We start from the raw sequence: 13,400 nt of genomic DNA, 5'->3' as shown, positions 1-13,400 counted from the left end.
CCAAGACTACCTCACAAATACGGTTGCTATGTGAAGGATAGAAAGCAGGGCAAAATAACAGGGGGAGTGGCACTTTTAATAAGGAATAACATTACAGCTGTACTTAGGGAGAATATTTCTGGGGATATGTCCAGGGTTGTAATTTGAGTGGAACTGAGAAATAAGAAAGGGATGATCACCTTATTGGGATTGTAGTACAGACCACCCTATTAGTCAGCAGGAAATTGAGTAACAAATTTGTAAGGAGACCTCAGTTATCTGTAAGAATAATAGGGTGGTAAAGGTCAGGGATTTTAACTTTCCAAACATAGGCTTGGACTGCCTCAGTGTTACGGGTTTAGATGGAGAGGAATTTGTCGCCTACAAGAAAAGTTTTTGATTCAGAATGTGGATGCACCTATCAAAGAAGGTACAAAACTTGACCTACTCTTGGCAAATAAGGCAGGGAAAGTTACTGAGGTGTCAGTGGGGGCCAGTGACCATATCTCTATTAATTTTAAAATAGTGATGGATAAGGTGAAACAGGATCCAAAAGTTAAAGTTCTAAATTGGAGCAAGGCAAATTTTGACGGTATTAGGAAAGAAATTTCAAAAGTTGTTTGGGTGCAGATGTTTGTAGGCAAAGGCATGGCTGGAAAATAGGAAGCCTTCGAAAATGAGATAACAAGAGTCCAGAGACAATATATTCCTGTTAGGGTTAAAGGCAGGGCTGGTAGGTGTAGGGAATGCTGGATGACGAGAGAAATTGAGGTTTTGCCCAAGAGAAAGAAGGAAGCATATGTCAGGTATAGACAGCAGAGATCAACTAAATCCTTAGAAGAGTACAAGGCAGTAGGAGTATATTTAAGAGGGAAATCAGAAGGGCAAAAAAGGGAACACGAGATAGCTTTGACAAATAAGGTTAAGGAGAATCCAAAAGGTTTTTACAAATACATTAAGGACAAAAGGGTAAGATTGTTTTTTTTAGATTCTGGACTGTATGGAAACAGGCCATTTGGCCCAACAAGTCCACATTGACCCTCCAAAAAGTAACCAACCCAGACCCATTCCCCTATCCTATATATACCCCGACTAATGAACCAAACACAATGGGCAATTTAGCATGACCAATTCACTTGACCTGCATATCTTTGGACTGGAGAGAATAGGGCCCCTTAAAGATCAGCAAGGCAGCCTACATGAGCAACTGCAGGAGATGGGCGAGATATTAAACAAGTATTTACATCAGTGTTTACTGGGGAGAAGGACATGGAAGATACAGAATGTGGGGAAATGGATGGTGACATCTTGACAAATGTCAATATTACAGAGGAGGAGGTGTTGAGTGTCTTAAAATGCATAAAGGTAGATAAATCCCCAGGACCTGATCAGATGTACCCTAGAACTCTGTGGGAAGCTAGGCAAGTTATTGCTGAGCCCCTTGCTGAGATATTTGGATCATCGATAGTCACAGGTGAGGTGCTAGAAAACTGGAAAAGTCAGGGAACCATAAACGGGTGAGCTTGATATTAGTGGTGTGCAAGTTGGAGGAAATCCTGAGGGACAGGCAGGCAGGGACTGATTAGGGATAGTCAACATGGCTTTGCGCATGGGAAATCATGTCTAACTAACTTGATTGAGGTTTTTGAAGATGTAATGGAGAGGATTGATGAAGGCAGAGCGGTGGACCTGATCTACATGGACTTCAGTAAGGAATTTGACAAGGTTCCTCATGGTAGACTGATTAGCAAGGTTAGATCACATGGAATACAGGGAGAACTAGCCATTTGGATACAGAACTAGCTCAATGGTAGAGGGTGATGGTGGGGGGTTGCTTTTCAGACTGGAGGCCTGTGGTCAATGGTGTGGTACAAGGATCGGTGCTGGGTTCACTACATTTTGTCATTTATATAAATGATTTGAACGTGAACATAGGAGTTACAATTAGTTAGTTTGCAGATGACACCAAAATTGGAGGTGTAGTGGACAGCGAAGAAGGTTACCTCAGAGTACAACGGGATTTTGATCAAATGGACCAATGAGCTGTGGAGTGGCAGATGGTGTTTAATGTAGACAAATGTGAGGTGCTACATTTTGGAAAGGCAAATCAAGGCAGGACTTATACTTAATGATAAGATCCTGGGTGGTGTTGCTGAACAAAGAGACCTTGGAGTACAGATTCATAGTTCCTTGAAAGTGGGATCTCAGGTCAATAGGATAGTGAAGAAGGCATTTAGTATGGTTTCCTTTATTGCTCAGGGCATTGAGTATAGGGGTTGCGAGGTTATGTTGCAGCTGTACAGGACATTGGTTAGACCACTTTTGGAATATTGTGTGCAATTCTGGTCTCCATCCTGTGAGAAGGATGTTGTGAAACTTGAAAGGGTTCAGAAAAGATTTACGAGGATGTTGCCAGGGTTAGAGGATTTTAGCTATAGGTTGGAGCTGTTTTCCCTGGAGAGATAAAGGCTGAGGGGTGACCTTATAGAGGTTTATAAAATCATGAGGGGCATGGATAGGTAAATAGACAAGGTCTTTTCCCTGGGCAAAAGTGAGGACTGCAGATGCTGGAAACCAGAGTTTAGATCAGAGTAGTGCTGGAAAAACACAGCCGGTCAGGCAGCATCTGAGGAACAGGAAATTGGCATTTCGGGCAAAAGCCCTTCATCAAGAATGCCCTTCCTGATGAAAGGCTTTTGCCCGAAACATCGATTTTCATGCTCTTCGGATGCTGCCTGACCTGAAGGTCTTTTTCCTGGATTGGGGGAGTCCAGAACTAGAGAAGGCATAGATTTAGGGTGAGAGTGGAAATATTAAAAAGAGGTTTAAGGGGCAACATTTTCATGCAAAGGTTGGTGCATGTATGGAATGAGCTGACAGATGAAGTGGTGGAGGCTGGTACAATTACAACATTTAACAGGCATCTGGATGGGTATATGAATCAGGAATGTTTAGACATATATGGATGAAGTGCTGGCAAATGGGACTAGATTAATTTAGGATATCTGTTTGACATGGAAGAGTTGGACCGAAAGGTCTGTTTCAGTGCTGTACATCTTGATGACTTTGCAATAACTTCTATACAATAATCTCTTATGTTCTTATGTTCCTATGTAAATGTGATCCACGTGTTTAGACATTGTTAAAAGAGGTGACCACTTCTACTGTGACTTGATTTAATATCATTGTGCATTTTAAACTTGATCTCTTCTGTAACTTGGCCTAATTTCCATTGACTGATTTTGTATGCGTGTTGTTTCATGAGTGACACATAACCTACATGAACATTTTTTATGGCCAAAGATGTTTTCTTTCATCTACTTACACAACTCAATTTCTGAATCTTTAATAGATTTAGTAAGTCACCTTAATAATTTTATGGAAAATAGCACAATATTTCATTTAACTCATCAAACACCTCCATTATCTAATCTAGTTACTGGAGGGTGAACTTTAGAATTTTCAGTTTCTGATTTATTTTCAAACCATTCTGATGTTTTTATTTTGTACTGGAACAGTTTGGCTGGGAGCATGGCAAGTTCAGGAGCACAAGTCTTCAGATGAGGCTACCAATGCGCTTTTAACCAAAGAACGTAAAAGCTTATCACATGAAAGCAAAGAAAAACAGAAATCATGTTACATTACGCAAGAAATATTTGGAATGGTCTCACTATAAATGCCAGGAAAAAAAATTCAACTCTTTTATCCCTTCCAGACACCATAATCCTTCAGCCAGTAAAAGGTAACCCTATCTCCACTTTAAAGCTCAGCTAGCACAACTAAAACCAGTTTCAGTATTCACTCATTACTCTTTCTTTAATGTTAATGTTTCTTCCTGTAACCCTTAAACAAGCTGCAACTTTAGCTTACTTGTTTCTTAACATGTGTTATTTAAACTCATATCTTTAACAGCCTTCTGTTTCTGGACCTTTTTGTTTAAGCTACTCAGATTTCTCCCTCGTCCTGCCCTGGCTGTTTTGAGGACTGATAAATAAACAGTACCTCCGTTCCTATACTCCCTTTCTTCTCTGAATGAACTTTCCTTTCAAAATGAACTTGTTCTATTTCTGTCTCCCTATATCATTAGACACCTTGTTATTCGCTAACAACCCAATTTTCTTTCTCTCTTCCATGTTTTTTCCTGATGCACTGAAGTATCAGTGGGCAGCACAGTGGCTCAGTGGTGAGCACTGTGCCTCACAACACTAGGGACTCAAGTTTGATTTCAGTCAAGGAGCAGGAGAATCAATGTTTCAGGCATAAGCCCTGCATCCTCGGATGCTGCCTGACCTGCTATGCTTTTCCAGTAACACACTCTCGACTCTGATTTCCAACATCTGTAGTCCTCGCTTTATTCAAGTTTGATTCCAGTCTGTGTGGAGTTTGCACATTCTCAATATACGTAAATGGGTTTCCACTGGGGGCTCCATTTTCCTCCCACAGTCCAAAGATGTTCCGGTTAGGTGGATTGGCCATGCTAAATTGTCTGTAGTGTCCAGGAATGTGCAGGCTAGGTGGATTAGCCACGATAAGTGCTACTTATGGGAATAGGGTAGGGGGCTAGGTCTGGGTGGGATGCTCCTCGGAGGGTTGTCTTGATGGGCTGAATGGCCTCTTTCCGCACAATAGGGATCGTATGTTTCTATTCACTTCAAGGTCTTTAAAGATTGCATCTAAATGATTACAAGTAAAGCAATACTCCAGAAAATTCACATCATTCACAGAACAACTCTAAAATGAAACAAAATAACCCATGTCTTCCCCTTCACACAATGTAGAAACACAAATTAAACTTAAAGCAAAAACATCATTCCTCCATTTTTGAACTCAACTTCCCAAAGAATTATACTATGAAACTTCATCAAAACATAAATACATAATGAGTTGGGAACACAATCATGTGGAAAAACCTGAGCCACACCTGAGTGGAACCCTTCCCAATTTTATGCTTACCTCTATATTTTATCTCAATAAAATGAACATACCTCCCTTCGTGTCCACAGTCAGATTTGCTTTCTTTACAAAATATATAATGCTATAACTACATATCTATGACTAGTGACTAATGTAACTGACATCATTGAATAGAATGATTCTGAATCCAGGCCTAAATATCAGAAGTATTCCTCTCAGTGAGGAAACTCTAAAGGTGCAACTACTGTTGATTCATTGAATGTGCATTAATTATGAGGGGAAGTAGTCATTCCACTGGTGCCTTGTCTTTAATTGTTGAGTTTAGGATACAGTCAGGACAAGTTGGTCTAGACACTTGCATGCATAATATGGGCATTGCTTCAGTAGCTATTGTGGGAGCAGGCATATTACCATTTTGAGAGAGAGAAGCAAACACTTCTTCATACAATCAGAGCAGAAGTAGATAATTCAGCCCATGACACATTCAATAATATCATGGCTGATATTTTTCATGTTTCGAATTCCACATTTCTGACAACAGTTGATAATCTTTGATTCAGTTACCTAATATATATCAATCTACCTCTGCCATAAAATTTAAAGATCCTGCTTCCACTGCCTTCTGAGACATAGTTCCAAAGTTACACAACCCTCTGAGAGAAGAAAAACCCATCATCTCCATCTTGAAAGAGGAACTTATATTTTTTAAAATGTTTCCTGGTACTGGAATCACACACAAAACGAAACATCCTTTTCATATCCAGCTTTCAGGTCAAGACCATTCAGCTTCTTATATATTTCAATCACGCCACCTCACTCTTCAACACTCCAGTGGAAACAAGTCTAGTTTGTCCGACCTTTCCTCATAAAACAATTCACTCATTCCAGGAGTTAATCTAGTAAACTCTGATGCATTTACATTCTTTCTTAAATAAAGAGACCAAAGCTGAGCATTGCATCTGCTGTTTTTCTTCTAGAATTGTTGTTGCTTACCATTCAGGTCTCCAATACCATTCCCATCAGAATCTTTGAAGGATCGTGGGTAGATCTGGTAGATTGGACTGGCTTGCCACCAGTCCAGACACTTGGGCGACAGTGCAATGATGGTGATAGTGCAGGCTATCAGAACAATCGTGGCTGCCAGAATGAGCCAGAAAATAATTTCTCTGGGCAGCCTGTAACGTAATTGATTTGAATAGCATATTAGGACCTCTTTCGGCATTCCAGCATAGGGTCCAACTTCATAACATATGCTCACTTGGTCATTTTTGTCACTTTGTATATTCACAGCATTATCAGGCTCTTCTTTTGGTTTAGTGCCTTCACTAGATTCACTGATTTTGCAAGATCTTCTTTCCTGACTTTCATCTTCTTCAAAAGCTTGGTTGGTTTTACCTTTTATCTCTTCCAGATCCATATTCTCAAGATTGGCTTGATTTGTGTCAAAAGACATCTTAAAACTCTCGCTTTGTGATCACACTTTTTACTTGTGTAGCTACCACTCTGAACTGAATGGCGGAGGTATTATATTTTATACAGTCTCATCTGGTATCTTTGGACTTCAGACTCTTTTCAGCGCTTAACAGATGATAGTGTAAGCGGACCAAAAATCATTAACTATTTGAAAAGGATATGTTTTTTCCAAGTGTATAAGTACTATTTTCCATTTCTCAATACAATTGAAAACTTAAAATTTCATAACAATCCATGTATGATTCTTTTTTATATATAGAAATGCAAATTATTTTAAAACTAAATTTCATTTAAAGGTTAAAAAAAACTTTAAGTGCACTTAATTTATTTCCTTAGTCTGCTCTATTTTAATTATACTTCTGATATGTCATTTATACTATCAGTTTGAAATTTCTGCTAAAGTCAACACCAAATTTGCAAGATAACATTCTTGACCTTGGAAGTTAAAAGCACAGTCATAGTTTTATTAGCGTCCTCATTTGGTTTAGTACTATCACTGCATTCACTACTGTCTCATCTGTAAAGATTGTACAGTCCGTGAGTACCTTTGGAAATCATATAAGTTCTGGTAATAAGATAAACACAAACTGAGATGAAAATCCAGGTAGCAAAACTCCAGGGCCAATGGACAAATTGAGCCATTTGAACTGTTCCTACTTCTTTCTGAACAAGTGTTGATTTCTGCATCACCTCTTTGTACATTGTTCTATATCACCAAATAATTCAAGGAAATTAAAAGAAAAATACATTTTGCAAGATTTCCAAACAGTATGCACAAGGAGCAACAAACAAGTGTTTATAAAACAAAGTTGTTACTATGTACTTGTGAATAGGCAAGTTATTTTAAAATCTTTACCAAATAATCTGAATTTATTTTGGTTCCTGCACTAACAGAGTGGCCAGGTGATTTATACAAAAGTGCCTATACCTGTATTCAGATGGGGCAGGAACGATGGGGATGAGTGAGGGGTGCAATTAGACAAGGTACATCTTGTATGTTCATTCTGTTCAATACTTCTTCACATCCTTATCTTGTTTTCACGCTTTGTTCAAACTATCATGTTAGTCATTGGGGCAATTTTAACAACTGCTGAACTACTTGTGTCAGCAGTTCTGCAATATGAAGAGACTATAAACTTTCTGCTTAACATGTGAAATACTGAACAGAAATTAAAGTACAACTGCCTGGCGACCGAGAGCCAAAGAAATAACAAACAATCAAACTGTCTTAAAATACTCACACACCAACAAAATATTAAAGAAATATTTTAAATATCTTTAAACATTCTGCAAGTCATGAAGTAAACAATAAATTCAGGGTTTATTTTGGGAAATTAAGGTATTTATGACTCATGAAAGATAAAATTCGATAGCTCCTGAAAGCAGGCAATTTATCAGCTCCAATTTGAAGTAGTGCAGGCAAAGTACAAACCTAGTGTGGCTTGTTATTTTAACTAAGTTCCGCATTCAGCCAATGCTAATCATGCTGTTCATTGCTTGGGTGTATCAGAAGAAGGCCAACACAGTGAGTGGAAAATTCCATTTAAATCTAGCCTGAGTCTCTTAAAGAGGTTGTGTAGGTGCTGACAATCATGTATAACAGTGACTCTCATTGAACAATTGAATGATGGCATGAAAAAGAAAGATGGCTTCAGATTTTTCAGACGCTGTACTCATAGCATTGTTTGAGGAGGCAAGAAGAGAAGAGATGCAGTTGTCATCTACAAATTTTGAAACATTTCCCTGCACACCAAGACGTAGATCATTAATACACATTGGGAAAGGCAAGGGTCCCAATACTGAACTCTAGGGAACTCCATTATAAATTTTCCCCAGCCCAAAAAATATCCATTGACCATTATTCTGTTTCCAATGTTGTGTTCACATTATTCCATGACTAGAACTTTCCTCATAAGATTGTTGTGTAGCACTATATTAAACACCCGGTGAAAGTTCATGTACACCACATTGTAATAGATATACAGAGTTTCCAGCACCAGACAGCAAGCAAAAACTGACACTCCTAAATTGATTGTTGGCATAATTCTTCGCAAATTCAGGATGATCATTGTTTTTCAATTGCAGAATCACATTGAATGTTAAGACTCTGTATTCAAAGTTTATAACCCCAGACTGGTTGGATATGGTCAGTCCCTTTCTTCTTACAAAGAGTTGAAGATACCTTTGTTGCAATCCCTTGTTTGATATGATCTGTCAATCTTTGGTATGTACAACTCACATATGTGGCATCATATTGATACTGAAATTCACATAACACATTACTCATTTGTATGACAGCAGAACATTTTTTTCCCAAATGGCAGCATCCTGTTAATGGCATACACCATTCATGTTGCTACTGCATAGTAGCAGCATGAAACAAATTAGCTACACAAGTTGGGTTTCAAATAGCCTACTGAACAGAGCTCAACCATGCTTCTTCTCCTTACACTGAGCATACACTCCATTGTGTTTTCTGGCACTACCACAGGATAATTGAGACAGATTTTGAACAGATCTAATATGTCAAATCCAGCAGCATGAAAATTGCATTCAATGACAACCTCTAACCTCTAGTCCTGACATTTCCTTCATTCTGCCATTACTATCAAGCTGGAAGATCAACCCTGATTATAGAGTCCTAGAATCATAGAGCTGTACTTCTTGAAACCATCCCTTTGGTGCAACTCTTCCATGCTGACCACATATCCTAAATTTTCTAGTCCCATTTGTCAGCATTTGACCCATATCCCTCTAAACTCTTCCTATTCATATACCCATCCAGATGCCTTTTAAATGTTGTAATTGTACTAGCCTCCACCACTTCTTCTGGCAGCTCATTCCATAAACGCACCACCATCTGCATGAAAAAGTTGCCCCTTTGGTCCCTTTTAAAATTCCCCTCTCACCCTAAACCTATACTCTCTAGTTTTGGACTCCCCCACCTATTTACCATATCCATGCCCTCATGATGTAATAAACCTCTACGAGGTCATGCTGCAGCCTCTGACACTCCACAGAAAATAGCCCCAGCCTATTCAGCCTTTCTCTATTGCTCAAACCTTCCAACCCCAATAACATCCTTGTAAATCTTTTCTGAACCCTTTCAAGTTTCACAACATCCTTCCAATAGCAAGGAGACCAGAACTGAATGATAAATTCCAAAAGTAGCCTAACCAGTGTCCTGTACAGCTGCAACATGGCCTCCCAACTCCTATACTCAATACACTGACCAATAAAGGCAAGCATACCAAATGCTTTCTTCACTATCCTATCTACCTGGGACTCTACTTTAAAGGAACTATGAACCTGCACTCCAAGGTGTCTGTGTTCAGCAACACAAAAAGGATCTTACCATTAAGTGTTTAATTCCTGCTCTGATTTGTCTTTCCAAAAAGCAGCACCTCATATTTATCTAAATTAAACTCCATCTGCCACTCCTTGGCTCACCAGCCCATCAGATCAAGATCACATTTTACTCTGAGGTAACCTTCTTCATCATCCACTATACTGCCATTTTTGATGTCATTTGCAAATTTACTAACCATGCCTCCTATGTTCACATCCAAATCATTTATATAACTGACAAGAAACAGTGGACCTAGCACCAATCCTTGTGGCACCAGGTCTCCAGTCTGAAAAACAACCTTCCACCACCCTCTGTCTTCTACCTTTGAGCCAGTCCTGGATCCAAATGACTAGTTCTCCCTGTGTTCCATGAGATCTAACCTTGCTAACCAGTCCACCATGAAGAACCTCGAACACCTTACGAAAGTCCATATCGATCATGTCCACTGCTCTGCCCTCATCAATCCTCTTTGTTATTTCTTCAAAACATGCAATTTACGTTAGTGAGACGTGATTTCCCACACACAAAGCCATGTCGACTATTCCTAATCAGTCCTTACCTTTCCAAATACATGTAAATCTTATCCCTCAAGATTCCCTCCAACAACTTGCCCACCACCGATGTCAGACTCACCGTCTACAGTTCCCTGGCTTGTCCTTACCACCTTTTTATAATAGTGGCACAACATTAGCTAACCTCCAGTCTTCCGGCACCTCACCTGTGACTATCAATAATACAAACATCTCAGCAAAGAGCCCAGTAATCACTTCCCTAGCTTCCCACAATGTTCCATGCTAAACCCAATTATGTCCCAGGGATTTATCCACTTTTGTGCATCTTAAAATGCCTGGCACCACCTCCTCTGTACTATGGATATTTTTCAAGATGTCGCTATTTATTTTCCCAAGTTCTCGAGCTTCCATGTCTCCTCCACAGTAAACATTGATGCAAATTACTCATTTATCTCACCCATGTTCCCCAGTTCCACTTCATAGACAGCCTTGCTGATCTTTGAAGGGCCCTATTCTCTCCCTAGTTACCATTTTGTCCTTAATGAATTTGTCGAACTCTTTGGATTCTCCTTAACTCTATTTGCCAAAGCTATTTCATGTCCCCTTTTTGCCCTCCTGATTTCCCTCTTAACTATAATTCTGCTGCATTTATCCTCTTCTAGGGATTCACTCAATCCCTACTGACTATACCTGACTATGCTTCCTTCGGTTCCTTGACCAAAAACACAATTTCTCTAGTCATCCAGCATTCCCTACACCTACCAACCTTGCCCTTCACCCTTAAGGAACATATTGTCTCTGGACTCTCTTTATCTCATTTTTGAAGTCTTCACACTTCCCAGTCGTCCCTTTACCTGCGAACGTCTGCCCCCAGTCAACGTTTGGAAGTTCTTGCCTAAATCGATCAAAATTGGCCTTCCTCTAAAACTTTAACCTTTAGATACGGCCTATCCTGTTCCATCGTTATTTGAAAACTAATAGAATTATGGTCGCTGGCCCGAAAGTGCTCCCCGACTGACACCTCAATCATTTGCCCTGCCTTATTACCCAAGAGTAGGTCCAGTTTTGCACCTTCTCTATTAGGTGCATCCATATACTGAATCAGAAAATGTTCTTGTACACGCAACAAATTCCTCTCCATCCAAAGCCCGTAACACTATGGTAGTCCCAATCTATGTTTGAAAAGTTAAAATTCCTGACCTTGATTCCCCTTTTACTCTTAGAGATAACTGAGATCTCCTTACAAGTTTGCAACTCAATTTCCCATTGACTATTAGGGGGTCTATAGTACAATCCTAACAAAGTGATCATCCTTTTCTTATTTCTCAGTGTCACACTATTATGGACCTGGCCAGACCCCCTCAAAATATTTTAAGAGGTAAACCCAGACCCTAACTTTTCTTATTTTAAAGGCAGAAGTGAAGCAGATGCAACTGGTCAAAACACTTGGCTTTAAGCAAAACATGAATTCATTTAAACACTAAAGTTGAAACATGAACAAAAGAAAACAGAATTTAGAATAACTTGACTGTTGGAAAACTTAACTGACCCTATACAGCAACTTAACTAAGGAACTATTCCAATCCAGTAACATCCCATCAACACACCCTTTGACAAAAAGGTAAATTGAAGCATAGATTCTTACAGGCAGGAGAGAACAACATCCAAAGAGATTTCAGAGAGAAAAGTCAGTCAGGAAACATCTGCTGAAGCTTGCAATCTTCCTGGACTCCAGCATCTTGTGGCCACTCCCGTGCCATTATTAAACTAGGCTCTTCCTAGACCCTTCGGCAGCTCTGCTTCGACAACCTCACTAAAAAAAATCCAAAGAGAAAACAACCTTGTTTATGTGACAACATTGTCACAACCCAAATAATCTCCTCGGACAAATTCTTAGGAATATCCTTCTTAAGTACAGCAGTAATGCTATCCCTAATCAAAACCGCCACTCCCCTTCCTCTTTTGTCCCCATTTCGATCCTTCCTATAGCATCTGTACCCTGGAACGTTAAATTGTCAGTCCTGTCCATCCCTGAGCCACATTTCTGTACTTACTAGGATATCCAAGTCCCATGTTCTGAACCATGCACTGACTTCTTCTGCCTTACCTGTCAGACCTCTCACATTGAAATAAATGCAGTTTAGTTTATCAGCCCTACATTCTCTTTATTTTTCCTGCCTGCCCTAACTGGTTGCTTTTTCCTTTTCTCAACTGCACCAGTCTCAGACTGATCTTTTAACTCACTATGTCCTGGGTTGCATCACCCTGCCTCTTACTAGTTTAAATCTTACAGAGCAGCTTTTGCAAATTTCCCAATTCACTTCAGGTACAATCCATCCTTCTTGTACAGGTTGCTTCTACCTCCGAACAGATTCCAATGATCCAAAATGTGAATCCTTCTCCCCTTCACCAGCACCTCAGCCAAGCATTCATCAGCTCTATCCTCCTATTCCTAACCTCACTAGCTCATGACACCGAAAGTATTCCAGATATTACTACCCTCGAGAACCTACTTCTTAAGTTCCTGCCTAACTTGCTATTTTCTCTCCTCAGAATCTCATCCTTTACTCTTCCTCTGTCATTAGTTCCAATTTGGATAATGACCTCCTGCTGATCCCTCTCCCCTTTGAGAATATTCCACACCCTCTCTGAGATATCCTTGATCCTGGCACCATTCTGATGTCTCATTGTCAGCCGCAGATACATCTGTCTGTCCCTCTGATTGAAGAGTCCCCTATTACAATTGATCTCTTGGAACCTGACATCCCCTTGTTACAGTAGAGCCAACAGAAACTTAGCTGTTGATGCTATAATCCGCTGATAGTCCATCACTCCCTATATTTTCCAAAACAGCATATTTGTTTGAGTTGAGGATAGCCATAGAAGACTCCTGCAGTATCTGCCTACCCCTCCTATCTTTTGTAGAGGTAACCCATTTACCTGACTATATCAAAGACCGAAGGTGCTGGAAAAGATCACCAGGTTTGGCCACATCTGTGAAGAGAAATCAGAGTTGATGTTTTGGATCCGGTGACCCTTCCCCAGATGAGCCTTTCCAACAACTGTTGCTTTTGTTTCTGATTTACAGCATCTGCAGCTCTTTCAGTTTTTACCTGACTGTATCTGCGGTTTTCCTCCCTTCTTGAAAGTTCAATGAAAAATGAAGAAAATCG

At 39.8% G+C, this 13,400-nt stretch overlaps 1 protein-coding gene across 1 annotated transcript in view; it reads right to left on the bottom strand.

Annotated features, from left to right (window-relative positions):
• Window positions 1-6,396, bottom strand: part of slc3a1 (solute carrier family 3 member 1) — a 32,562-nt gene extending 26,166 nt beyond the window's left edge. Inside the window, exon 1 of the mRNA XM_087991274.1 lies at window positions 5,887-6,396. Within this exon, the coding sequence (XP_087847400.1) occupies window positions 5,887-6,346 (460 nt within the window). The 5' untranslated portion in view covers window positions 6,347-6,396. The remainder of the gene's footprint in view (window positions 1-5,886) is intronic.
• Between the last annotated feature and the right edge of the window lie 7,004 nt (window positions 6,397-13,400).

Source organism: Chiloscyllium plagiosum, unplaced genomic scaffold, assembly GCF_037043375.1.
Source record: "Chiloscyllium plagiosum isolate Xiang-an unplaced genomic scaffold, Cpla_swu_hap1 HiC_scaffold_10, whole genome shotgun sequence".
NCBI classification, from domain to species: domain Eukaryota; kingdom Metazoa; phylum Chordata; class Chondrichthyes; order Orectolobiformes; family Hemiscylliidae; genus Chiloscyllium; species Chiloscyllium plagiosum.
The sequence above is the reverse complement of the archived record's forward strand: the minus strand, read 5'-3'. Positions and strand labels throughout refer to the sequence as shown.